At 40.5% G+C, this 27,262-nt stretch overlaps 1 protein-coding gene across 1 annotated transcript; it reads left to right on the top strand.

Moving 5' to 3' along the window:
* Positions 1-27,121, top strand: ripor2 (RHO family interacting cell polarization regulator 2). The gene is made up of 22 exons (XM_016669310.1): positions 1-52; positions 334-454; positions 5,606-5,761; positions 5,927-6,005; positions 6,126-6,149; positions 6,260-6,313; positions 13,340-13,489; positions 14,224-14,287; positions 14,443-14,486; positions 16,680-16,805; positions 16,908-17,056; positions 17,461-17,590; positions 18,253-19,008; positions 19,929-20,113; positions 20,459-20,621; positions 20,706-20,838; positions 20,930-21,091; positions 22,305-22,478; positions 23,231-23,433; positions 23,515-23,598; positions 23,707-23,797; positions 24,439-27,121. The coding sequence occupies exons 1-22, from the start codon at positions 16-18 to the stop codon at positions 24,537-24,539; spliced, it is 3,186 nt and encodes a 1,061-aa protein (XP_016524796.1). The 5' UTR covers positions 1-15; the 3' UTR covers positions 24,540-27,121.
* The last annotated feature ends 141 nt before the right edge of the window (positions 27,122-27,262 follow it).

The following is a 27,262-nucleotide window of genomic DNA, read 5'->3' as shown; positions in this document are numbered from 1 at the left end:
TTAGTCTGGACAAATATGGAAAAGCACAGAATACCGTTTCACTATTTTCCAGGTCGGGGAAAGTATGGAATCAAATAAGAATGAGGAGAAATGTTTGCATTTCCAGCCAGACTTGTCCTTCTTTCTTTGCGTCCTGCTTCCTGCCCTGTGTCCTTCCTTTCCTCTCTCCATCCCTTGTATCCTTCCATCCTTACAAGTTTTTTTGGTTTTTGAAGCCTGTCAGCCTACAAATATCGCCATAAAATTCAAAATTGGCATTTCATACTTGACAGGAAAGTTGATTCTGGAAAAGTCTGGATTTCTTTTTAAACTCCGTGTCTTTGTCTGCCGCAGGAGTGTCTTCGCGCGTCCCGGAGATCATGGCGGCCGGCACCCACTCCCCTGGAGGGCCCAACGGGATCATACGGAGCCAGTCGTTCGCTGGATTCAGCACGTTGCAGGAGCGGCGCTCTCGGTAAGTAAACACCCACGAAAACCCACCATATGAGCATTTAAAATAAAAAATAAAAAATTGAAATAAACTAATATGCATGTCAGGGGTCAGCTAGTTTAGATACATTTGCAGTGCTAGATTTACATCCATTTAATTGTATTTCTTTTTTTTTTGCTCAGAAAATATCTCTTTTTGGACACAAACCTAATTTAAATAGGTTCTTATTATTTTAATCTGCCTTTGAGCATTAGCCTCTTCTTTACTAAACTCTATATTAGATAGAACAGGGAATGATAATGCATTCAGATTTTAAATATATGGCAATTAAACTATTTTAATCTTAAGATAGAAATATTGTCACCAAGTCATTTCTGATTGCAGTTTTGAACACGTTAAAACTAATAGAAAAATACATATGCTGTGTAGTTCTACGTTACTCTGGAGGTTGCCGTCTAAAATTTTGTTGATGTTATTTTTGCCCATTATGTTTAAAAGGTAATTACGTGTTTGGTCAACTTTAGCTGTTTTAAATATGCATGCAAACATAAATATAGCCAAGATAATCATGGACAGCAGAGAAAACCTTATTTTTTAGCACGACTGATGATGATTATTGCTACTTTACCAAAGTGTAAGATTTTATTAATTGTTAATTAAAAAGATTAGAACAAGAAATGCTATAAGTGAATGTTTAAAATGATTTTTGGAGTCGCAAGGTTTTCCTGCATGCTGCATTTTTTAAATATTGTGTGTATTGCGAGGAAAACTCCTCCTGGCTTTACTACTAATATCAATAATTCTAACTGTCTTACAAACAACTTAAAGTGCTGTTTTTCAAGGATGTACTTCCTGGACTACTAATTACTGGTTTACCCCAGCCAAACCTGACGTACTGCTCCCACTCATGGTATTTTCAGCTTGCTGCGTGTTTCTTAAGCCTTGTAACGTGTGCAGATGCAAAAAGGGGGTAAATCTAAGGGCACAAGTCTGTTTGCAATTCTGTGTCTAAGTGCATCACCAAGGCTCATTAGAGGAGAAGAATAGCGCTCAAGAATAGCATCAAACCTGCCAAGGGAGACGGCTGCCACAGTGGGAGAAGATGAGAAGTGTCAGTAATCTGTATAAAACAGTCATTTCGCTGCGCTGACATCACTTCTGAATGATCGCTGCGTTGAGAAGTCACAGAGCTGCTTCTGTCATTAATGCTTTTCAAATGGGGAAATATTATTACTTTGCGTTTGTGATCCTGATTTAAATGCAAAGACAATTCAAGCTGCTACTTCACAGAAGTGGACATTAAGGCCAAGTTAATATGCTGTTTTTATTTTTTGTAGCTTGGAAACAGATGTTTGGAGATGTTAAGAGGGCTTTTGCTGCTGTCAGTTTTTTGTGTGTTAAAGGCTTTTAGAGTTTTGCAGCACTGACCCTGACGGATCACCGACTGTCTGGACAGCGTGGAACATGGTGGAAAAACAAACACGACAGACTTTCACTGATGCTTCTCTTCAGCCTGAAGCTGGAAGTTTAATCAATGGTCACATGTCCATCCTAAAACATTTCCTGTAAACAGAGCTAACGAGATGAGATCATTAAAAAAAAGGAAGAAAACCACACCTCAGGAAGATGCTTCTCTAAAAATGATGCTTATTTCAGAATATCTCTTAAACTAAACTGCTCTCATGTTGTCACCTTCCTAAAATAATGGTTTAAAAATATTTCCACAAAATGATTCTTTTTCTTAAATCATTTTCTGGAAAAAAAAATAGGTTGTGACTTTGTTTTTTTTTTTTTGTTGTTGTTGTTTTTTTTGCTAAATTTACTTTCGGGGGAAAAAAATGACATTGTCATTATTTTAGGAAGGTGATGATATATTAACTACAGTTTTACAGGAAACTCTTTAAGTTTCCTGAAATTAGGCTCAAAATGTCCCGGAGCTTTTTATTTGTTCTGGAAAAGTTTAAAAGGTCGGATAATTACAGTGAAGGACTTAAAAAAAAAAGTGGTATCTGAAAAAATATTACGTCCCCTATCCAGTTGCATTAAAGTTGTATTTGTCCATCCTTCCTTCCAAATATGAGACTGGAAAAGTCTCATTTTTGTTCGTTCCTGACATCTTTGCAAAACATTCAAGCGACCCACAGGGTTGCTACAGTTTTCACATCAATAGGCTTTTAAGGATGATGTTTTTGACTCCTCCTTCTAGAGATAAAGCACATTCACACTTCCATCCCGGATTTCTCTTTAACAATCTTCTTTTTCGGTGCTTACTTGTCTTCAGCTGTCCTGGTCCTGCTGAGAGAACCCATTTAGAAATGCCCCTGCTCTCTTTTCTCTCTGCTCAGACAGTGAATGGTATGGTATTTGTTGGAATGACTCAAGTGTGTGGGCGACTTGCAGCGACAGACGAGTTACACTCTGATAACGAGGGACGTGGAAGGCTGCAGAGATACGGCCTCTGATGCCGCTGCAGCGCGTCACAGTCTGTACGAGTGGCTCTGTTGCTGCTAACGGACTTCTCATGCGTGATACGTGATCACGCTTCGCAGGCATTCATGCATGCTTGCATCCTACAGACGTTGCACTTTTTGTGCAGGGGCGCAAAATCAAATGTATTAGTTGGCATAGAAATTGTGGCATGTGTGCATATGCGTGCTCCTAAGCGTGTCTCCATCAAGAAGCATTTTTGCACTGCAGCTCATCTGACCCCAAGGCTAAACAGCAGTTTGATTCAGTGTTGCCCTACATTTGTGGCAGCGCCATGTGAACTTCCACTCGCACGTTTCAACTCGCCCGGCTCTGGAATCGGTTGCTTTCGTGTCCCTAAGACGATCGTTTGGTCGAAGGAAAGAATGCAGCTTGCTAAATCTGAGATGCTTTTAAAAACCACGAATGGGGCAAAAATGAGAGTGACGTAAAAAGAATTGTTGGGAGAACAAAAAAAAAAGTGTGGCAGCTCTTTGGTCTCTAAACACGCGCTCCTTATTAACGCAAAAATAATTTGGGGTAAAAGGAGATTGAGTTCAGTCTGCAGTGTTTTTTTTTTTGTTATAGGAACTTTTGGAACTAACTAATAAAAAACATCAAACAAAACTGTGGATTGACGTTTCCACTTTATTAAATAACAGAATTGTTTGACTGTTTTGTTATTATTATTATTTTAAATGAACCTGAATTGGCTATTTTTAAAAGCGGCGCGATGGATTAAATCACAAGATTTGCTAAAAAAACAAAATGACACAAAAGATGGAAGGATGTGGAACTTTCTTTAATTTGAAATACTTGATTATCACGTTGCATTGAACAATGGGCGTTGCTCAAGTGAGAATAAGGCTGAGCTGCAAGTGGGTCAATTTTATTACAGCAGATGAAGATACAGAAGATGCGTGGAGAAATGCCTGCTGTTTAGTGTGGCAGGAGATTTGTAATGCTGTGGGCCATGGAAACCTTATTGGATGTCACCATAAACTACTTTAAATGTCAGGAGATTTTATGTACAAATAGAATGGGTCTAAATGCTCTTATTATACTTTTTAAAAAAAATATAAATATCTAATTCCTTAAATAAATTCACAAGTATCCCAGTAATTTGTAATGATATAATTTAAATGACTATTTTTTTCATTTCCTTCAACACCCAACTTGTGCTTAGCTGTACCAGATGTGTTGTCTTCCTCTTCTTTTTGAATCAGTTGTTGGTTTCTTTGTGAGCCGCCGCCCGGGAGGAGGCGGATGAACAGTCTCACAGATTGCTCTGAGCTTTATTGGCTCCGTTTTGTAACTTTGCTCTGGAGCAAGATAAACGACGGCCTTTCTGAGGTCAGTTAAAAGTAGCGGGGGCTCAGCTAGGCCGTGTCCGCATGATTTCCCAGATAGGCACACATACGTGCCGTTTCACACACGCTTCCTGGGAGGTGGTCCGGGCTCCTTAGGTGAAGATGTGATTTGTTAACGTGTTTAACAAGAGAGTCGCAGTGTTACGTATTCTTTTTCTGCAAAAAGGAAAAAGTTTCAGATTACCAAACAGATTTTAGTACCAGATGGAGATCATCAAATGTAATACAGAATATGTTTGGAATGATTATATCATTTATTGATTAAAAAAACCCCTTGATATATGACGAAAACTAACTGTCAACCTCTTTAAATCATTAACTTATGATAACTTTTCAAATGTTTGGTAAAAATTAGTTTAATTTCCATAGCCACTCCCAGGCATATTAAAATCCATTAAAAAAAAATAAAATAAAATACAAGAAAAGATGAGAAACAAAGTTTTCATCAGTATGGAAAGGAAATGAGGAACCTTCTCCTTATGGGTCCCACCTGCCAAACTGGATCAAATAATGCCCCACCACAACATCCAGGAGGTCAAAAGGAACCGAGAACAATATCTAAAGCAGGACAGGCATCTCTAAAGGTTAAGGTCAGAGTTCAAATTCAAAAAGAAGGAAAGAGACTCTGCAAAAAATGCTTGTTGGGAGAGTTTCGAGGTGAAAACCAGTACTGACCAATAAAAGAGATAATCAAATCTCCACGTCAAGACCCAATTCACATGAGACAAAAGAACATCTTAATGATGACTGGACTGATGAGACAAAAAGTTTTGAACTCTGACACCTCTACCATGAAGACTGTCCGGCCATCAGCTCGTGGCAGCCATGATCCAAGGCCATACCTGCATGTCTTTCTCTGAAGTGCACCGAAAGGGGCCCTGCAGAGTTTGAACTGGATTGAGACGCTGTGGCACGACTATAAATAGACTGTTCATGCTTTAAACCCTCCAGTGTGGCTGGATTAAAACGATTCTTCCAAGAAAAGTGGACCAATTACCTTTTATAGAGATGTAAAAGACTCGCGGCCAGCCACCACAAACACTACATGACAACTGTTGACGCCAAGGGTGGCACAACCAGCATTAAAGTTTGCTGTTGTTTTTTTTTTCACGTAGGTAAAGCCATGTTTGGATCATTTCTCTGACTAAGTGAAACCATCATTTGTAAACTGTTTTTGTTGTATTTACTCAGGTTATCCTCAGTAAATGGTAAGAAATATGCAAGTGTCTAATCCGAATGCCTTTTCTCGACACTATTCACACCAGTTCTGGTTTGGAGTTTGTCAAAGTCATTGACCCGGTGGAATATAAAATCCTCATCCGTCTTTCTGCGTCTGCAGCTGTAACTCGTTCATTGGGAACTCCGCGGTGCCGAAGAAGCCTCAGTCGAAGCCCAAGAAGACCCACCTATCTGGCCAAAAAGGCAGCAGCAGCTCCAGGGAGCCGCAGCCCAAACGACTGGAGGAGGTCTACACGGCTCTCAAACAAGGCTTGGAGTGAGTAACTCACACTCTCGTGTTCATCCAGTCATCGTCGTTAACATTCCCACCTGGGAGCGAGTTTAGACTGATCTCATAAATGTTTAAGTTTAAGAGATTTGCTATTTCCTTTGAGTGATCCGTGAAGATTTTTATCAAACGTTTTCTTTACCTGCTGCTCAGTGAATATCTTGAAGTTCATCAGACGGAGCTGGATAAACTCACATCTCTGATGAAAGACATGAAGAGGAACTCTCGCCTGGTGAGATGCATGAGAACACGTCAATGTGGTTTAACACTGCGCATGCAAATATTAGGTTTAAGCAACATAAACATTTATATTTTATTACTTTTCCTAACTTTCTGTGTTGTTATTCTCCAGGGAGTGCTGTATGATCTCGACAAGGTAAGCCAATGGAGGTTGCGTTGAAAAACACCGAGACGTTTTTGCATCAAAATGCCATGCGCTGCCGCATTGTTGTTGTAGTGAAGCTGGCTTTCTGTGTCTTCCTGCAGCAAATCAAAAGCATTGAGAGGTACATGAGGCGCCTCGAGTTTCACATCAGCAAGGTAAGGATTGCTGAGGTCCCAGTGGGTTCTTATTATTTTAGGGCTCTTTGTACCTTAAAAATGTTTTAACAGTTCTGACCTGAATCTTTCATACAAGCTTTTTTTTCCCCTTGTTGTTTTTCCCCCCTTGTACTCAGATATTCATAAAAACAGAAAATGTAAAAGGAGTAGAGGTTTCATGCCTTTTGCATATTACAGGCATTTCAATCTCTCCAAATAATGTAGCTAACATAATTCTTCAGGTTTGCTTCTTATTTGTGTAAAGGATATGTTTTATTTAAGTGCAGCTATTTCTGTATGTTATCCGCCAAGAACTTTGGTCAAAATCTGTTGTTTTTATAGGGGGTTATTATGTAAAATCGACTTTCTGTGCGTTATATCTCACATAGTGCCATTTTATAGCACAATCAACTAACCATGTTACATTCAGCAGTTATAAAATTTCTCTATATATCGAGCTTAAAATGTTTATGTACATTTTAAGCTATTAAGAAGCTATTTCTGACACTTTTTAAAGATTGGGCAGAAAATTTCGATCAGTGCACCCTACTGACCAAAGTGAACATCCCATGGGTTCTGCTCTTGAGTTCTCGTGAAGCATGTACAAATTTGTTCCTGTTTTTGCCACCTGTGTCATTTCTCTGATTTTACAAGAGCAGCTTCCAATGACAAACGAAAAAGACAAACTCTACTTTCCATATTTTCTAAAATGTGAAAGTGTTTATTAGGTATTGTGATATGTCTGCCCTTTAATACCGTATTTTTCAGCCGCTACTTTTTCCCCACGTTTTGAACCATGCGGCTTACAGCCCGGTGCGGTTTTTCTGTGGATTTTTCGTCAACCACCAGGGGGCGCTTTAGCAGGAAGTGAATCATTGGAAGTCAAAATTGGAAATCAAAGAAGAAAGTGCTAATTTTAATTTAGAACAAGCGCATGCTAGCAGCAGGCACGACGGAGAAATGTTTTCAAACTCGTTCCCCCTCATCATGGAAACAACACGAAGAAGTTCATATGATGCAGCTTTTAATTTGAAGGTTATCGATCTGACAGTACAGATCGGTAGCCGCTACCTGGCGTGAACGAATCCATGGTTCAGCGTTGGAGATGGAGGACTGCGTCCTTAATAGCTGATTTATTAAGGCTTAATATGTACGTTTCCAGGTTTTTTTTTGTTTTGTTTTGTTTTGTGTTTTTTGTTTTTTGTTTTTTTGTAATTTGTAGGAGGGGATTAGAGTGAGGTGCGCTCAATAGTCAGGAAAATACGGTAGCTTAAATGTATTCTATTTTTTTTTTTTTTTTTTTTTAAACTTATTAGACCAAAAGCCATGAGAGCTCTCTTTTTATATTATTTATTTATTTTTGTTCCTGTTTGGATAATAAGTTTAGGTTCCCTGCTGTTCTAATGCTTACGACAAGAAAAAGAAAACGTTTTTCCCCTTTTATACCTTTTGTTGTAGTCTCCTCACAGGCTCCCAGTTGGGGTCCGTAATCTCCAGCATTTTTTTTTTTTTTTGTAGGTCCTACAAGCTTGCAAGTCTCTTTGACTGTTCTTCCACATCCTCTGTTGTAGTCCAACATAGCTTGCTGGGCATCAAATCAGACCTGACAGCAGGTTATCAGAGCACACGCGTCAAAACAACTGCACAGATCCGACTGTAACTATGGTTACCTTCAAGATGGCCTTTGAAGTCAAATTGGGAATTCAAGGAAGCCATCTACCTGGAATGTTAACCCTCTGTAGCCATACGCAAGATTTAGGACAATGAAAACTTCAGCTTTGTCCACAATCAAGCATGTGGAACAGGACTAAAGCAGTGAAAGAGATTGTGTTTTGAACTGATTTGTAATGCAAAGCTTTTCCTTTTTTTCGAGGACAGGAAGGAGTAATGAATTTGGATTAGGTGTGACTGAGGAGGTTTTTAAATGCGGGAAAAGGAACATGAAAAAAATATGTCAGTCGCGTCATACTAGGCCACGTCTCTGAAGTCATAAAGTATTTCTGCACTGAGCTTTTCTTTGACACCGGTGACAAACAAAACGTAGCGATGTTTCCTCCGCGTTATGAAGATGTCACGGGATGGTGTTGAGCAACCAAAGACTCAGACTTTCAGCTTGAAATCCAGCTTCATTTTGATGCCCTCTCTGTTCTTGCTGACTCAGAACAGAAATAGATTTAAGTGTAGCTGCAAATATTTGGAGAAGCAAAGGATTGTCTGATTTACCTTGTCATGCAAGTTTGAAGCCTCCAGTCTCTCTCTATCAGGTTAAATTTAGCTCCGACTGTTTTTCTGTTTTGCTCGCAGGTGTAATATTAGCATCATGTTCACTGATGTTTTCTGCAGTCTCATTACTGACTCTGGATTGTTTGTAAAAGCTTCACAAACTTTTCTTCCTTTCCTTGAAATTACTTTTCTGTGGTTCCTATTTTCTGGAACAGAAATCACTATTAAAAAAATAAAAATAAAATACACAGTTTATATTCTGTCAAGAAAGTGTATACAAAATACAGTTTTGGCAAGGATATGTAAAGCAAAGCTATACAAAGACCTGCTTAGCTGACTATCTGAAAGAAAGTGCTTCAGCTGGTCTTGAAAGGAAGATTTGTGATACATTTTTAAGATGAAATACTGAAAAACAAGAGGCATATGTTTTTGTAATTTTTTTTTTTTTTTTAAACATAAATTTTTTTATTCCATTTCGTACTTGCACAGGGTGACGTATACCGAAGAGATAACAGCAGCAGCATCAGAGATGCCGTTAGATTTATGTTGCTTTTGGATAATCACTGGATTTACGATTCAAAATGAGACGCGAGCTCCAGAGCACCGGCACGTGCCATTTTCTCTCGTCTCCGAAAAACATATCTGTTCATCTCTGCGGCAGCTGGGAGCTCAGGTGTGAACGTGTTTAAGCCCAGACTCGGCCGCGTCTCTTTGTGCCGAACAGCTGCCACGAGGGACAACTTAACAATCGTCGATCAGCGGGGTTGTTAGTTTGCGAGTCACATCAGCCCGCGCTTTTGTTCCCCGCGTCACCTGCAGATGTCTGCGCTGTAATTGGCACGCATGGAGGAGGCAGGTGGCACAACACAACCAACCTCTATGATGTCCTGCATGGGACGAAGTCTGTAGCCACTGGTTGGGTTAGTGTGTGTGTGGGGAGCGGTATCAGCAGGGCATCATTAAAAAGATGAGTGACGCAGACTGAAGGTGAGCAGAGCAGCTGCCAGGCACCATCTCCCTTTCCGAGGGCGGGCGTGTTTTGGTACTAACCACATGCCAAATTCAACCCAGGATGAGTGTGAATACTTTGCATGTGATTATTTTTAATAAAGGGCATTTACTGCTGCCTCCTCTACCGCCATCTTGATTGTTAGTCTGTAAACACACACACACACACACACAGCTCCCCAGAGAGGGTCCGGGTGTTTGGTGGGGCCTGCAGCTTTTTAATCTGCTTATAATCACTTGCTCCTGGGCATGAAATGTAGGTGGGTGTGCGCCATTATCCAGCAATTCTCGATAATGTCCACGTCTTAAGAGGATTTTTAGCAAAATCCCGTAGATTCTGTTAAAATTACACAGTCTATTTGGATATTATTAGGCTCAAATACAATCCTGTAAAATTCCCAGTTAAACTTAATTGGTCGACAGCATAAGAACATTGCTTAACAAATATTTAGTCTGCTTCTCGCAAGGACCAAAATTGATTCCCTAGTAAAGATGTTCCCAAAACTCTCAGCTGGTTCTCCAAGCTCGCTGGGTTTTTTTTCCCCCTCCAGCACTCTGAGCTGTAATTAAAACACTTCAAAAGAGAACTGATTTTAGCATATATTTAGATTTAATCTATCTTAATAACCACTTACCAGATGTGCTGGCCAAGAGCCAAAACAGAAAGGATTTTTTTTTTTCATTGAATGACCCTTTAAGGTTGTACAACTACTGAGCCTTGCAGATGTATTTGTATTACATGAACTTGTTCTACATTTTGGCATGTCATAATTGAAAACTTATTTGATAGGCCAACACAAAGTAGTATATAGCTGCTCAACTGATGGCTGTTCTTATGGCAGATTCTCCCACCTGAGCGGTGGATCTCTGCAGCTCATCCAGAGCTACCATGGGACTCTTGGCTGCTTCTCCAATTAATGCTCTCCGATATCTGGCCTGTCAGTTTAGGTGAATATCTATGTAGGTTTCCAGTTATGTCACTCTTTATATTTTATCCACAATTTATCTCTAAAAAAAAAAAAAAATCCCTGAGCTCTTCACAGCACCTCGGTACTTGAGTTGATATTGCGGTTTTTTCTCTGTTTCCCAAGTAGATGTCTGAAGTTGTTGCGCTGAAATTTATTTAAGGACATCGGCGTAAAGGAGCCCCTTTAATGCATGACACACTTTTCCGATTCAAGGGTTCTTACATTTTGAAGAACCATATTTCATTTTTCACTCGTTCGTCTCACTTCACTATTATTTACCACTTTTTGTTGGTTTACCACATAAAATCCCAATAAAATGCATTATGGTTTGTTGCAACAAAAGCACTGTATTTAACTGTTTGTTTTTTTCTTATTGCTTCACTTTAATGATTCTGGTTAAATCTACTCAATCCTAATGTTTTCTGTTAATGCAAATCCCTGTACGACTAATGAGACCAAATCTTGAATGCCTCTTCAGGACCCTCCTTATAAGCGAGCGAGGTGCATCTGATCCTGTGTGCCTGTGTTTGTCTTGTTTGGAGAGGAGAATCTGTACTGCTGTCTGTCAGAATGGGCTGGAAACGAGACATGTTGGATTTTGAGCCATCTGTCTGTGTCGCGGTTCTCTCTCTGTTTGTATTTTTTCCTTTCATGTTTCTTCTTTCTCTGGGGTCCAATGTGCCCAAGGCAGAGCAATATGCTGATGGACGGCCTCTGGAAGAAGGCTTGGCTGACCTTCACAAGTGCATGTCCTCGAAGGCAGCGAGCGGCCGCTGTAATTGGGGACAAAAATTAGCTTCGTTATCCAACAATGATAGGATAATGGCTATTCATCAGCTCTGGTTTGTTAGAGCCCATTTTTCCCAGTTTTCCTCCAAAGAAGCATCACTTTCTCTCAATGAGTAGGAACCTTTTGGTTCCTACACAGGCTGGAAAAGTTTTGAATTTCACTGAAGCATTTTCAAGTTCCAGGTTTTATTTTTACAAAAGTGGAAAAAGAATATGTGTATGAAGATATTTCCCTTCCATCCATCTGGCTGTCAGTTTGTCTGTCCACCTGCCACTTCATCCCTCCATCTATTCATATGTTAATCATGCTCACAACTCAAATATCCACCTTAACTTTATTGTAAAACTTTCTATTCACACTGCATTAATGGCTTTAAAAAGGATTGAAATCATTTGTGGTTTGAAAATTCCGCCTATATGTCGGATTCCTGGGTAATTGGGCATTTATCTTGTTTTCTCATTTCTAATCGGGATGAGAATTTTGATTCATCTTTTTCACGACAAATTCCAATTAAGGGTGTTTTTTTTTTTTTAAACTGTATTGTAGGAATTACTTTTTTTTTTTACCATTTTCTCCACTGTTCAGTAAATATCAGTAAAATTGAAAATGTGATTAAATGCACATGTACTGTGTGTAGTGTTTTCTCCAAAAGCACAGAACGTTTCTCAACAGAGATATTTGTGTGTGCTACAATGCAGCCACAGAAGTCATAAATAGTTCTTATCGACTCTTGTATAATTATCGCATTAACACCACAAAATATTGTGAAAAACGTAATTCCGTATCGTATCTCCCACCCATGAGGCGCAGCATGACACGCTGAAACATTTCAGATCAACTCCAGCCTCTGGATCTCCTTTACGACGAGTAAACACAGCGTGTGAGGTTAGACGTTGTTCTGAGGCCGGTTCCAGCTGCTGCCGCTTCGCCACATACCACAGACAGACAGGCAGACGGGCTGGGCCCCTGCTCCGGGGCAGGCTGGTGGGCCGCTCGGTTTGAGGTGGAGCTGCTGGGATCGCCGTGGGTGTGAGATTTAAATCTGACATCATCTGACTTGATTTTCAAAACCCATCGAACAGAAACTTTCCAGCGTGAACCTCCGATTGCGTCCCCATCTTAAAAGTCTCTCCGACACACGGTGTTTCATAAATAAATGGCAGCTATTAGGACAAGAGGAGCCAGACTGGCCCGTTCGCTCCAGCATCTCCCTAATGAGTGCCATAAAAAGCACTCAGCATCAATATTTCAGCGCTGGCACCAGTCAGGCAGCTGTATCTCCCTTTGATGAGGTTCACCAGAGGTGTTTTGTTTTGCCGGGCTGCCACTTTGATCATATGTGACTTCAGGAAGGTAAAAAAAAAAAAACAGAAATTAGAAGTCCAGAAACTGCTTTCAGAGTTTGTTACTCGGCACTACTTCAACCTTTGAGTATCTGCTTTGTTTTAATATTTCTAGGCTAGTTGGATTGAGATAACCAGTTAAACTTGCTTCTTTATGTACTTAGCTCTATTTCAACCTTGCATATAAATTGCATTTAATGTTTTGGGGAAATAATGTGAGATTTAGATTTCATATGTGGAAATTGAAGTAAGGGGGAAAAAAAGTATGTTGAGATGACAGAAGATGCTGCGGTATCTAATCTGCATCTCTTCTGAACCCTCGTCATTTTTACCTCGCAGTAAATTATCCGGACGTTGATAGAGATGTTCCTCGTTGCTGTGCTGTTCTGTAGAGCATAAACTCAGGCTGCTTTTGAAACCTGAAATCCTCTCCAGCTGAGCTCTAAGCCCAGTCTGACGGTACCTCAGAAGGGAAGCATCCCACTGTGTCACAGACTGGGGTCCTTAAAGCCTGCGGCTACACATATTCATACCAGCTGCAGACAGTTTACCTTAAGACTCTTCTGGTTTGTGTGTCCTGTCATTTATGGGTTTTGCATACATTTTCCATCCTTCTCTTTGTGTATTTTCCTCCTCCTGTTTAAAATAGAAACTGTATACGACCGTCCGCTTTCTCCTAAATGTTTGTCCTCAGGTGGATGAGCTGTACGAAGCTTTCTGTATCCAGAGCCGCCTGAAGGACGGTGCCATCAGGATGAAGCAGGCCTTCTCCTCCTCTCCCTCCACCAAAGGCACCAAAGAGAGCATCGCAGAGGTCAACCGCCGGTACAAGGAGTACACCGAGGTACTGCAGGAAAACTCTGCAAATATTAGACTTGTAGATAAACACGGTGGTTTTAGTTCCATTAACCTCAAAGCATCCTCTTTTTTTGCCAACTTTTTATTACATTACAACAACAAATATTAACGTATTTTAATGGGATGGACCAAAGCTTTAAGTAGAAAATACTTGCGAGATCAACTCCAGCTGTTCGGTAAAGCTTGTTGGAGAACTTTAGCGATCGACATCATCTTGAAGAAACCAGGAGTCAGGTCAAGGAGAAAGTTGTGCAGATGTTTAAAGTAGAATTGGGTTATAAAGCGACACCTCAAGCTCTGAACATTTCAGGCAGAACTGTCCAGGTGATTGGGAAAGTGAGTGCAACAAAATAAGTCTTAAAAACAACCACAGAAATCTTTGAATGACGCCCAGAAAGCACAGAAAAAGACCACTTTAAAAGACTAAGTGACTATCTGGGTTCTTTGAAGCAAAGAGTAGTTGAACCTCTTCACAGATCTGTATTACTGTTTACATCGCACTAGACAACACCTACAACATATTACAAGGACAACCATTTACTCTCATTTGTAAACACCTCTGCCTTTAAATCCCCCTCAAACACTCACACCTGTGTCCTCACCTGTCCATAAATGCTCAGAGGAGTCCTCCACCGCACTTTGGTGTTGAATCAGTAGATAACTCTTTCCTCTTTCTGTGAATCCTTTTTGTTTGACCTTATTTTATTTTATTTTGTCTAGAACATGAGTGCTTTTGAGAGCGAACTGGAGAATCTGCTTGGGGAGTTTCACATCAAAATGAAAGGTGAGTTCACTCAAAGGAAAAGTACCGTGATAATTTGGATTTCTCTTTTTAATCCTATAGAAATGTTTACTAATTTGGCCTGAATTTGAAATTTGTAGTTACATGGATATTTTGGTTACAATTTACCAATTGTCCCATTTTTTCTGTTTTGATAGGATTGGCAGGCTTTGCTAGGCTCTGTCCTGGAGACCAATATGAGGTAAGCATGTTTTCATTTTCTTCTTAATAAAAACCAACCTACTAACATAAGAAATTTGAAAATTCACCAAGTTTAGTTCATGTTCTTAAATTCTTCAGTAATAAGTGAAATACTGCGGCTGAAATATTCTGCTGATTCTGACCAGATTGACTTTATGCTCACAAACGACACCCAGTGGATTTAAAAGCTTAAGCAGTCACACTGTGCCCTTTCCCCTCAGCTTTGGGTTGTTCCTTTCCCTAAAGTAATAAAGCAGTTGTTTCATAACCCCGAGGCGAAACATGCTTATGTTTTTGAGGATGAGGAGAAATCCAGTTTTTAAACCTGTTTAGTTCGAGTGATTGTTGCCCAAAATTATCTTTCTTACAAAAGTTGACCCAATTTTGTTTGTGTCATTAGATTCCATGTCATCATCCATATATGGAGCCGCTTCCTGTTTTTGACTCTTTGTTGTGTTTTAAGCTTACTTTGAAAGCCATTTTTCCATCTTCTCTGATATTAGCTGTACTGTGCATCAAATCGGTATTTAAGGGTTTAGCTTTATTCATATGTCAGTGTCAAATCTGCAAAGTCAGATTCTGGTCTGTTTTTGTAGTTTTGATATGTCTTATTTATATAGCGTCTACTTTTTTAGTGATTCATAAAATTAAACTTTTACAAGGAGCAGTTATAACTTAGCTCTGAGAGCATATAATATTTATTTCTCACTTTGTTTCTGGGGACAGTCAGATGGCTGTTGCTTATTAACTGAATCTCTTGTATGCTTTACTGCATTCTGCACATGCTTATTATCCCACATTTCCCACAAAAACTCGACGAAACACGATCCCAAAACAAATGATCGCCCTCTTGTTTTGTCTGACTCCGGCTCTACACATTACACATCAGGTAACGTCTCAGGGTTGAAATTTATTCTAGAAATGCAGGCTTGCTGTCGGATGGGGGTAAAGGAGAGGAATCACTTTCAACCTAAGTGAAGCGAATGAAGGCGCTTGAAAAGGTCATTCAAAAGGTTGACCTTTAAATGTGATGGAGTGTGGCGGTTTACTTTTTGACACAAAACACTGACAACCCGCAATCAGCATTTATTTAAATATGTTTCGAGAAGCCATTTGAACTTGTCATCTGCTTCCTTAACCCCTGCTGCTATTGGGAAAATTACCACTGTGAAGAAAACGGATGTCGCAAGATGAGCAGTTTCTTAAGCAGACAGTCAAAATTTCAATCAAAGTGGGCGCAAAAAAAAGAAAGAAAATCCCAATCATAAGCAAATAAAAAAGCCAAAGTGAAGGATTAGATTATAGAAGCAATAAAGTGACGAAGATGGCCTGTCTAAGAAAATAGTTTGATTAATGCTGCATGAAGTATATGTTTCTAAAAAGATCAGAGGAAAAACAGGAAAGTTCAGAGACCTTTCATAGTTTGTGCAATGTCCACACCCTTTGTTGAGTAAAAATTACTAAATTCACCTTACTTGGATTTACTATTCAAACAACTTTACATAATAGTTTCAGTGGAAGCCTTTATGTGCCAAAATAATCCAGCTTGTTATACAAGCTATTATATAATGTCACAGTGATTGCCAGTGTTGAATAGAAGGATGCTAATAAATATGGACTGAATAATATTTATTCATGCTTCCTGTATTAAAATGACTGAATATCACCACAATGTGGCCTGACGTATTATACACTGACATGTAGTGAATCCTTGGAGGATGAATTTCTAACACTTTTTATTAAATTACATTAATTAGAGCTGTTTTTGTTTTCTGTGCAGTTTCAGTCAGATTTAAAGTTAATTGTATCTTATTTATGCCACATGCTATCATTGTTCAAAGTATATTAACGAGTTTTTGATGTTTTTTCATGTGAAAGCCTGCCAAAGTGTACAAAAGGGGCTGCATAAAACAGCTCGCACAGTTTATACCCCTGTTTTCACTTTGGTTATATTCATAAGGGAATGAAACTTCTCTGTTCTCCAAGTCCTTAAACTTCATTATAGCTGCCAGTCAGAAGTCAGCTAAAGAAGACAATTAAATATTTAGCAGCTACATTGTTGAATATTACATTGAGAAGCTGATAGAGGATTACATTTTGTATTAAGAGAAGATAATGTACTGCATCTGAATAGTACTCGGTAATTAGAATAATTTTACGTTAAAGTCTCGCTTCTTTTTGTCCCGTCCGTCAGATTTTCATGCGGTACGGTCGGCAGCGCTGGAAGCTGAAGGGGAGAATCGAAGTGAACTCCAGGCAAAGCTGGGACGGAGACGAGATGGTCTTCATGCCCCTCATCTCCGATCTCATCAACATCAAGGTGCCGCAGAGAAAACACGGTTACAAAACGCCGAGCGGCTGCAGTCGAGTCGACTCTCCCGCCCTGAGGTCGGGGATTGAAACGTGTGTTTGCCTTCAACAGGTGACCGAGCTGAAGGGTTTGGCCACTCACATGCTGGTGGGCAGCGTCATCTGTGAAACCAAGGAGCTGTTCACAGCCATGCCCCAGGTGGTGGCTGTGGATGTCAATGACCTGGGAACAATCAAGCTCAACCTGGAGGTGACGTGGTAGTAAGTAGACGTTTGTAAGAATTAACAACCTCAAAGTCACATTTTGTGATAAAATAAAAAAGCGTTCCTCCGTCGTTTCGTCATTTTAAGTTTTAAGTCAATCTTGGTAGAGTAAGTTGTTTATCCCCAGCATATGGAAGACATTGCTGCATAGCAGAGCTGTGGGATGCAGCCAATGTCTATTTTGATCCGTTTAGAGTCTATTACTGGACTTGCCATATGTTCACTTCATATTCAGAACGCCCACAACTGTTAGGAGCTGCAAACACAGTGCTGGTGTGTAGCTTGTGGTGTCCTGCCACCTAGTGGGGAAACATTAACTTTGAAGAAGAAAAATGAGCAGTTCAATGAGTTTCTTCTTGGAACCTACACATAATTCATATAATTTTCTTTCACTCTTTCAGCCCCTTCGATGTTGAGGACTTGACTCTGTCATCGGGCAACTTGAGCAAAGCTGCAGCCCTCCAGAGACGAGTATCGGTCTACAGCCAGGGTACTCCGGAGACCCCCACCTTCCAGGACAGCTCCTTCTTTGTAAGTCCAAGCACTACCTGTGCTGCATGACAAAACAAACCAAATCATTTTTGTACATCATCAGTTTTGCACTAACCCTCGTCCATCCGGTTCCACGTCATAATGCCCTTCGGTGTCTCATAATCCTGCTCTTGCTCATACCCCAAACGCCCCTCTCCCTCATCCCTCTGTGCTCTGGGTAAAGAAGTGGCCGCCGTATCCCGTCGAGCGCCAGCGCCTCTCCTTCCTCCAAATGCTGCGAGAAACGCTGCTGGAGAAGCTAAGGCGCAGCCGCTCTTTTGGTGACCTGGCCTCGCTCCGGCCCAGGCCCAGATCCAGTCTGGAGGTCTATGTGAGTGTGTTGTGTGCCCCCTCATCAGCCCACCGCCGCCCCCTCTCTGGAACCCTAACTGTGTTGCACCTGCCTCACTGAAACAACCAAGCTGGGTTTGTCCGGCTTCACTCTAAAATCCTCAGAATTGCATGTGTGGTAGTTTGCTTGTGGATGTGCATGACTTGCTTCTAGCCATTCATGCTATGCATGAATCATTTTAGTCCTAAGTCTTAAAAGAGAAGAGCTAAAGCTGTCGTTTCTGATCGTTCCTGTCTAAGACGCTCAGATTTGAAATTGCCTTGCTGTCTTCGATGTTTTTAAAGTCTGACTCCTTTCTTTGCCTTTCCAGTCGACTTTACCGGACGACATCTTTGAGAATGGTGGCTGCGGTGTGGCCGAGTGCAAACGTCTGTCCTTCACCTTCTCTGACACATCGGGGTCTTCGCCCAGCCCCGCCCAGAGCTCCTTCTCCCAGAGCCAGTCCAACCCCGAGATCACCGTCACTCCTCCAGACACAGATTCGTTACCCACCCCCATCCTGCAGACCATGGAGGACTCCATTGCAGAGGAGCATCTAGAGGAGGAAGAGGAAGAGGAGGACGAGGAGGAGGAAGTGTACGAGGAGGACGGGGAAACGGGAAGCAGAGGGAGCAGGAACAGTGCCAGCCTTGCCAGCGACGAAGCCGACGTCGCCGACTCGGAGTGGGAGCGCACCGAGTCCCAGCGCAACTCCATCTCCAACTGCGGCTCGGCCGCGCCGTCGCTGTGCTCTGATGGACACCTGTCCACCGTGGCGCCCGAGGACGTCTTCCTGGACCACGCCGACGAACTGAAGCCAGTGGAGCTGGACACAGAGGAGCCGGGCAACCTGACCAGGCAGCTTGTGAAGAGGCTGACGTCGTCAGAAATCGTCTCACCTGCCGGAAGCTCGACTGAAGGCGGGGGGAGTCTGGGCTGGGCGGGGGAGGGGAGCAGGGCTTTCCTGGAGAGCAGCCTGGAGGAAGCCATCCACAGCCTGCTGACCAAGCTGGAGTCGCTGACCCATCGCTGCAGGGAGCTGCAAGACCTGGAGCAGGAAGTGATGCGCCTGGAGGACCTGCTCAAGGTGATGATCACATCAAGGACCGCTATCTATGATGATAAGTGTCTGAGAGAGGCAGCAAATGATAATCACACTCACTGTTAGCTTAAAATTATTATTACTGCCCCAGTTCCTAAACATTAAAAACATAATCTTTATTTTATTTTATTTTATTTTTTTGTTTTTCTGCAAGAACAATACAAAATAATACAAAATTGTGAAGTGGCAGGAAATTATGCATGTTTGGATTGCTATGTGAATGCTAGGGGTTGCTAGGTAACAGCACTGTCCTGTCGATCATGACTTATCAGTCAGTACATTTTTGAAATGACTCACTTTTCCAGACACCCAAAAACATTAACTTATTTCCAAAAATGTTCTGGTGTTTTATGTTTTGTTTTGTTGTTTTTTTTTGCTTTGGCTGTTTTTATAAAAAGTTGTAAACCCAATGGAAGTATAAAAACTTGCAAAATGTGAATTTTGCATAATCAGTCCTCTATAATTAATTCAAACCCTGCATGGACATTAGATTGACCTTCCAGCTGGAAAAACAGCACTAAGCGTACGACCAGAAGTACAGCTGAAAGGTTTAGATCAAGGTGTATGCATGTATTAATGTGAGCCAGTCAAAGTTCAGACCTAAATCCAAATTATAATCTGTGGCAAGACTTGAAAATCAAAGTTTGCAGATGCTTTCCATCCAATCTGGCTGAGCTCGAACTATTTTTTTCAGACAAGCCCACAAGAGGTTCTGTACAGTTTAGATTTTTTTAATGTAAAATATGTTGAAAAGTCCTTACATTCCCACTTCCAAAATTTGTTTTGGTTTATCAGAAAACTCCTAATAGTACAGTGAGGTTTGTGGCTCCAACCTCCTTACTTTTCTCATCTTTGGTAGAGATTTAATGTCCTGTTTTCCATGTGGTGCTCCTGTTTTTCCACAGTGTCGCCTGCCGGGTCACAGAAGCCGGTCGTCCAGCCTCAGCCTGACGGTGGAGAGCGCCCTGGAGAGCTTCGACTTCCTCAACACGTCTGACTTTGATGACGACGACACCGGAGACGACAACACGGGCATCTGCAGTCTCCCGCAGAAATCTCCACCTTTAGATGCAGACCCAGAAAGGATTGAGTGAGTTCTTTGAAGGAACTCTAGAAAAATATGATGTTTTACTTCAGTTTCATTTTTGTAACTTTCTTTCACTTATTAAGACCAAAAAGCACTTGGTGGGGTTTTTGTGTTTTTGCTTGGAAAGAGATTATTTTGTCCAGATCGCAACAAAGAACTAAAATATTCCTTTAAATGCTGTAGAACTTTAGAAGAGTTTTGTTATTGAAACATACAGACAGTTGAACACAACCGAGTCGACATTTTCTACTCTGATGTTCAGATTGTTAGAAAACCTGAATTTGAACACGTCTTTGGACGTTTTAAAACGCTGCCACCCTGTGGCCGCTGTTGGTGTGTGCTGCTCAGGAGCCAGCATCCGGAGGCCAGAGGTCACCTGAGTGAAGCCCTGACAGAGGACACCGGGGTTGGAAACAGCGTGGCAGGAAGTCCGATGCCGCTCACCACTGGAAATGAAAACCTGGATGTAGCCATCGTCATCCACCTCCAGTACTGCATTCACCTCATCCAGGTAGTTTTCCACACCGCAGTCTTCTGCCATCAGAAACTGGAGTGTGACGTATTTATTGAAGCGTAACACTAAATCTTCTGGTAGATGCTGACCAGCGGGATGGGTGTGTGGCAGCGACGCGGTGTTCTCCTCAAACTGTCGGGACAGACGCAGCTGCTGGAGGAGCTGGCAGAGATCAGCGTTGACAGGCTCGGAGGCGTCACCTCGGCTGCCGACGGTACCAGCTGACAACTTAAAATCCAGAGTTTGACGTTTATTTTAAAAATCTAAACGCCTGCTCTTGCGCTGCACGACGTTTCTCCTTCCAGTTCTCCCGAGCCTTGCGGAGCGCCCGCAGCTGATGACTCTGTGGTCAGAGTGCAGCGGCTCTGCGGGGCTTTTCCACACTACGCTGGACCGGGTTTTCAAACACATGAACCAGCGCTACTCAGCAGTGCTGCAGGAGAGACACCCACACAGCGCTGACGCAGGTTGGCACTTGACCTGTGAACCAACAGCAGTTTTAATTTTGTTCCTGAGACGGAGCCTCTTACACAGGATCCATGTGTAGAATTACGCTAGAAATTAGACAAATTCCTTCTCAGAAGTAAGCTGTTTAAAACGCATGACTATGTTTGTCCACACATTCAATTAATTCATCTGTAAAATGCCCTTTCTCATTTAGATTAAATAAATGTAGCTTGTAAGTTAGTTATTTTTAACTGAGTTCCTTTTTTAACTCTGCAAAAATACAAAATCTTCTCTAATTTCTAGTGCAAAAATCTTAATACACTAGATATAATACAAAACTAACTTACAAGTAACTTTTCAGCGTGATCTAAGAGCTTGTTTTAAAACCATAATTCCTCATTACTGATTGTAAAAAAAAAAAGTTCTTGCTCTACTGCCAGACTCTCTCAACTAAGAAAAGGGAAAACAAGCCGGGTAAAAAGTGAAAAAAAAAATCTGCCAGTGGAACTAATGCTTTTTTAAAAATCAATATTAAGGAGTTATTGATGTGAAATTAGCTCTTGTATCTTGCTGAAAAGTTACTTGTTAGGTTTGTCTTATTTCCATTTAATTAAAAATAATTGCACCAGAAGCTAGACAAAAAAATAAAAAATTAAATACTTGGTAAGATTTTGTACGTTTGCAGTGAATATTTTTATTGGAATGATTTAAGATCATTCCAATAATGATCTTAAATCATTAAGATCATTAATGATGATCTTATTAATGATCATCAGTAATGAGAGTTTTATTTCAGTTTACTTGCTAAAAATCTACATTTTGTTTGGGGGTAAAAAAAAGAGAACAGTAAATATAAATTTCAATATAAAAACCTCCTAAAATGTAGAAAAAATAAGGACAGAATTTGAGGTGACAAAGCAAAAATGTTACTTGTTGATCCTAGCATTAGCACTGCAGCACAGCAATCTGCTACAGGAAGTTAGAAAAGTTGCATTTACTTCAAATGTTCATAAAAGAGCTTAAAATTTGACTAGTTTGTACTCAAGTCCAGATTTAGACTGAACTGCAGTTCAAACTGGACCCAATTCAGGCCTTGTTTTCAGATCATGCTCAGCTATTACCCGCAACCACTTATTTAATTTATTACATTTTATATGCAAGCTTATTTAAGACTGAAACTGTTGCAACCAACAATATATATATATATATATTTTTTTTTTTCCTTTTCTTCAGTGATTGGCATGGTTGTGGGTGAGATGGTGGACAGGAGTGACCTGGCTGCAGCGCACGGCCCTCCTGCTGCGGCGCTGTCCCGGGACGTCCTGACTGTGTTTCAGTTCCACAACTACATCCTGCAGCACGACGTTCAGGACATGGAGACTCACCTGTTGCACCTGGCCAGAGAAGGTGAAAAGTAGCAGGCAAAGCCCTTCTTTTTTTAAAGATCAGTTTATGCTTTTCCTCAAATAATTATTGAACTTAAACCAAACACCATTTGTTTTTTTGTTTTGTTTTTTTTTCCAGTTATTAATAAATGTAATTTGATGACTTTTCAGGCTTCTGAGTTTTTGTTTAAGGTTTTTGCTGTAAATTGACACTGATGGAAATTAAATGTAGAACCTAACAACTAAATATAAGGATCCCTAGCTGTATTGAAAGAAGAGAACATAATTTGAAATTCACATCTTTCAGATCACTTTGCAAAAGAAAAACCTTTGTAAAGATTTGAGTATGACAAGAGTTCATTTCTTCTTGTGTTCATATGAGATATTTATCTTCCAAGTTGCCCCAAATCATTTATATATTCTGTACAAAACTATTCATACCCAGTAATTTAAATGTATTTACTTTTTTTTTTAGATTTGTTTTTTAACTGGAATTACAAACATCGGTGTGTTTGCTGGGGTTGCTACGCATTTCTAAAGATTCCCCTTTGTCCCTCTGATTGCCCTTAAATAAAATCTAAATTAATTGTTGCGCAATACAGTCCTACAGAATATCAAATACCGGGATTTGAATACAAATGCATGCCGCACTTGTTAGAAAAAAAACATACCAATTGAAATGTTATCCTTTTCTTTCTGTTTTTATATGGCTTAAAAGTGCAACAAAGCTTGTCAAAAAGGATTTGAACGTTTTCCGCTTGTGTTCGTTCGCAGAGGTCTTTGCGGAGACCCTGTGCGGTGATGATTTCTCTCGGCGTCTGGCACAACTGGAGGAGGTGCCTTTGTCGACTCTCTGGCCTCGAAACGGCACCCTGAGGGCCCTGGCCTCCCTGCTGACGGCAGAAGACCCCCAGGTCAACAAGGCAGCAGCCGACTACCTCTCCTCTGGAGCGTCAGACAGACACTTCAGGGCCAGGGTGAGCAGCGGCGACCGGAGCCCAGGTTTGCGTTGGAGTCTTAAGCGGAAGCAGCGTCCGACTGTTGTCTTGTTTTTGCAGGCCGTAGAGTACTACACCCAGGCGCTGTCGGAGGCTGGAGTTCAGAGTCAGAGGGCGGCCTGCTCGGCTCTCAGCTGTCTGCAGGTCAGAGTCGCATCCCACTGTTGTCTGAAAGCAGTTTCACACTTCTAAAGATAGGAGAATATGACTTGCTTGTAGGATTCACAAAGCCGTTTTTTTCTGCGTCTGTAGGCAGTGGAGAGCCTGAAAGCGGTCGTAGCGCTGTGTGATTCAGCTGATGAGGAGCTGCGCCATGTCGCCATAGAGACGCTGCTCACATTTGGTGAGTGCCGTTTTGAATCCTTGGAAATCTCTAAAACTCTAAAACCTACATTTGATGTTGACCGCTACTACGCCTCCTACTGGCCAACCAGTGTAACTTAATATTACTTGGATTTTATAAGTGACTCATTTTATTTTGTGACTATATTAAGTGGGGAAGGATAAACATAAAATAATAAGTTTTTAAGCTGCTGCTCAGGATGTTGCCACACTCTACAAATAATTATTTTAAAATTGTCTTTACACAAAATATCCTTACCTGGTAAAAAAAATATATATATATTCATGAATAAGAACAAAAGAATACAAATAAAATCCATTCTTGTTGCATGTGAGCCTGACGTCGATCGCTTGCGTATTTTATGACCAGCGACATGCAGGTAAGCATGCGTTGCTTGCATGAAATGAGGTTCGTAGCCAAATTTTAGGTTCACTTCTTTGATAGATTTTATTATTTTAAACATGACAAAGAATAAATCCAACCTATTTTAACTTTCTCCTCCACTGTTTTTGACCAGATCGGAAAAATTACCTTCATAGTTAAGCAGAAAAACAAACTGGCAAAAGATGCTTGAGCCTTGATAATTGATCTATCAAGAATGATCATTATATAAAAAACCTCCTGTGTTTCTGTTGTTGCAGGCGAGGAGGGCCGGCTGGCGTACGAGCAGCTGGACACTGTGGTCGGGGATATGATCCGTCTGGGCACGCGGAGAGGAAACGCCGTCACCACCGCCTTCTGAACTATTGAGCCGCTTGAAACCTAACAAACTGCCGAGGGACGACGTCGAGCTCCCCGAGCCGCTCTGCTTCTTCGTCTGACAGCAAGAAAAACCGATTTATGTTCGTAGCTGCCTCTTGAGAAGAACTAACACCAAACAGATGGTCGTAACACACAACCTACACCCCTCCTGGATCCGGACTTGGACTCTTTACTTTAATATGAGACGACCCCCAGCCCCCGCACTCCTCCTTTCTTAACTTGCTTTCTGAGCCAGGCAGGCCAAGTCTCGGGCTGAACTGGAAGCGAAGCTGGAACTTGACTGGACCCAAAGCTGCTGCTGCTGCTGCACAGACTGTGGATATTCCTGGAAAGCATCCTCTCCTTGGAAACAAGCACACACCAACCACATCACTTACTGTTAAGGAATCTGTTCACATCTACAGACCGACGTGTCGCTTAAATTTTTCTGTGATTTTTAAGTAAATATTGCAGCATGTTTCAGTTGCGTTGCTTTTTAGGTGCTTTCAGAAGACGGCACTAGTAAGCTTGTAAATGCAGCATCTTTTACACGGCTGGAAAATACACCTGGTTGTGTTCGCAGTGTAACTTGATTTGTGTTTTCTGGTACGTTCCATTTGATTTTCAGGGATTTTGCAGAGGCTGAAAGACATGTTGGTGGAAGATGTTTTTTTTTTTTGTTTTGTTTTTTTTTTGTTTTTTTTAGCAGTAAGTGAAGTCAGAAAGCAGTTTACAGCCTTCTTTGTGACGAGATGAAGCAGGGGCCCACTGTTCCACTCGCTCAGCAGTTTTATGTCTGAGCCTTTTCACGCTTGCGGTTTAACAAGTGCAATCTTTGTTTTGTACATATGATTGTTTTCTTTTGCTTTCATTTTCGTGCACCTCGTCGATACGAGGAGCCCGCTGGATGACGTCGGCTTCGACCACCTGAGCCTTGATGAGGTCGAGGCGGCAGATTCCACAGAAGCTCTTTTTGTAAATGTTTTTTTTTTTCTTCTTCTTCTTCCTGCCGGGCCAGGAGCCGCTGCAGGGTATTAAATCCGGCTCGGGATTTCTAGAGAAGGCATGTTTTAACATCTGAAAAAAAAAGAAAAAATTGTATAGGAACTGAGTGGTATTGTAGCCTTGTTTTTAGGCTAACTGCACATTTACATATTGAAAGGCTTTGTTTTTCCACATCTCTAAAACGCTGTGTGGAAAAAAATAAAATAAAATGACCGGAGGTAAGGATCTACAGGTGCATCTCAATAAATTACATAATACTTTAAGGTTAGATTAAAGTCATGGAGTTCACAAAGCAAAAATTGCGCATAGATTTATTAGAGAGTGGTATTTCAGTCATTTATTTTGGTTCATTTTTGAAAGTCCACAAGTTGACAAAATTTAGCTCCTTACTTGTACGCAATAATTATCAAAATATTTTAGGCATCTGTGACACAAGGTCACTTTTTGAATGAAATCGAGATAAGCTTTTGAATGATATTTTGATTTATTGAGCTGCACTTGAAATGTCTGCTTGTATCATGCTACCTGTACTACTGAGTCGAGTGCTAACGCACCAAGACAAACATTCACATAAAAACCTGTTTCCTATTTATTGTTTACTCCTTGTAACTCTACTATTCTTTCGGAGTTAAACTGCAAGTAGTGCAGAATAACCATGTTCTGTGAATGATTTTCATATTTATGTTGTATTTTCAGGTCTAACGTGAACTGTTGACCTTGGTAGTTTTATCATGATCTTGTAAACTGATGGTTAATTTTAATTGGAGTTTATTTTAATAGAAATATATTAGATTATCATTTTTTTTGGAGGAGATTTGATATGTTTTCTTCATTGAAATATCATTAAAAAAAATTTGAGACTTCTATATATTTATAAATGTTACTTTATCAACTAGATTTACTGTAACCAAAGGAAATTTAATTATAATTTTGACCTTTTTTTTTTTTTAACAAAAAAGAGCTAATTCAAGAGAATGTATTTTCAATAAAACATTTGCATTAAGGCCAGAACTCAGATCTAAAAGGAAAAGCACAACTTAAAGAATTAAATCCACAATAGATGGATCTTGTTACATTTAGATGTAACTTCTTAATCCAGTTCAAAGCCATATTAAATATTCTTATACATTGTATTTTTTTCCTGTATTATCTGTAAATGTGTGAACAGTTACTAAAATATTGTCATTTGTTTTTCTATACACACTTTTTTTTTTTTTTTTTGCAAAATATGGTCCAAATCTGAAGCAATTTTCATTTCATGATGTGCATATAGCAGTACAGTATTTTTAGCCTAGCATCTAAATTAACCCAGTCTGTATATAGCATTCTCCCTTTTATGAACTTGCAGTTGACCAGTGTTTATAATTGGTGGGCCATGTGAATCCTAAGCACTGTCAAGTACAAGCAGGCAAAAGTGTGCACATGTGGAGTCATTTACAGTTTTAACACTTTGCTGAAATTGAAATTAATCTGTGGTCCATAGCTTCAGCACTGATCCATCTACTACTCATCGGTTGTGGTCAGCAGTATTTCTTGTGCTCCAATATTGCAATAAAGTATATTTTTGCATATTTAAAATTACTGTTTTGATTTTCTGCAAGTATTTGCTGTAAACAATGCACCTGGAAATTTTGATCCAACAAGAGAAAAAGCTGTCCAGCCATTTTGTCACCTTAATTTGAAACAATCTACAGGTATATGGGATGATGAAGGCTCAGC

This window comes from Poecilia formosa, unplaced genomic scaffold (genome assembly GCF_000485575.1).
Source record: "Poecilia formosa unplaced genomic scaffold, Poecilia_formosa-5.1.2 Scaffold21, whole genome shotgun sequence".
Classification (NCBI taxonomy): domain Eukaryota; kingdom Metazoa; phylum Chordata; class Actinopteri; order Cyprinodontiformes; family Poeciliidae; genus Poecilia; species Poecilia formosa.
Note: the sequence above shows the minus strand (reverse complement) of the source record. Positions and strands in the feature narration are given on the sequence as shown.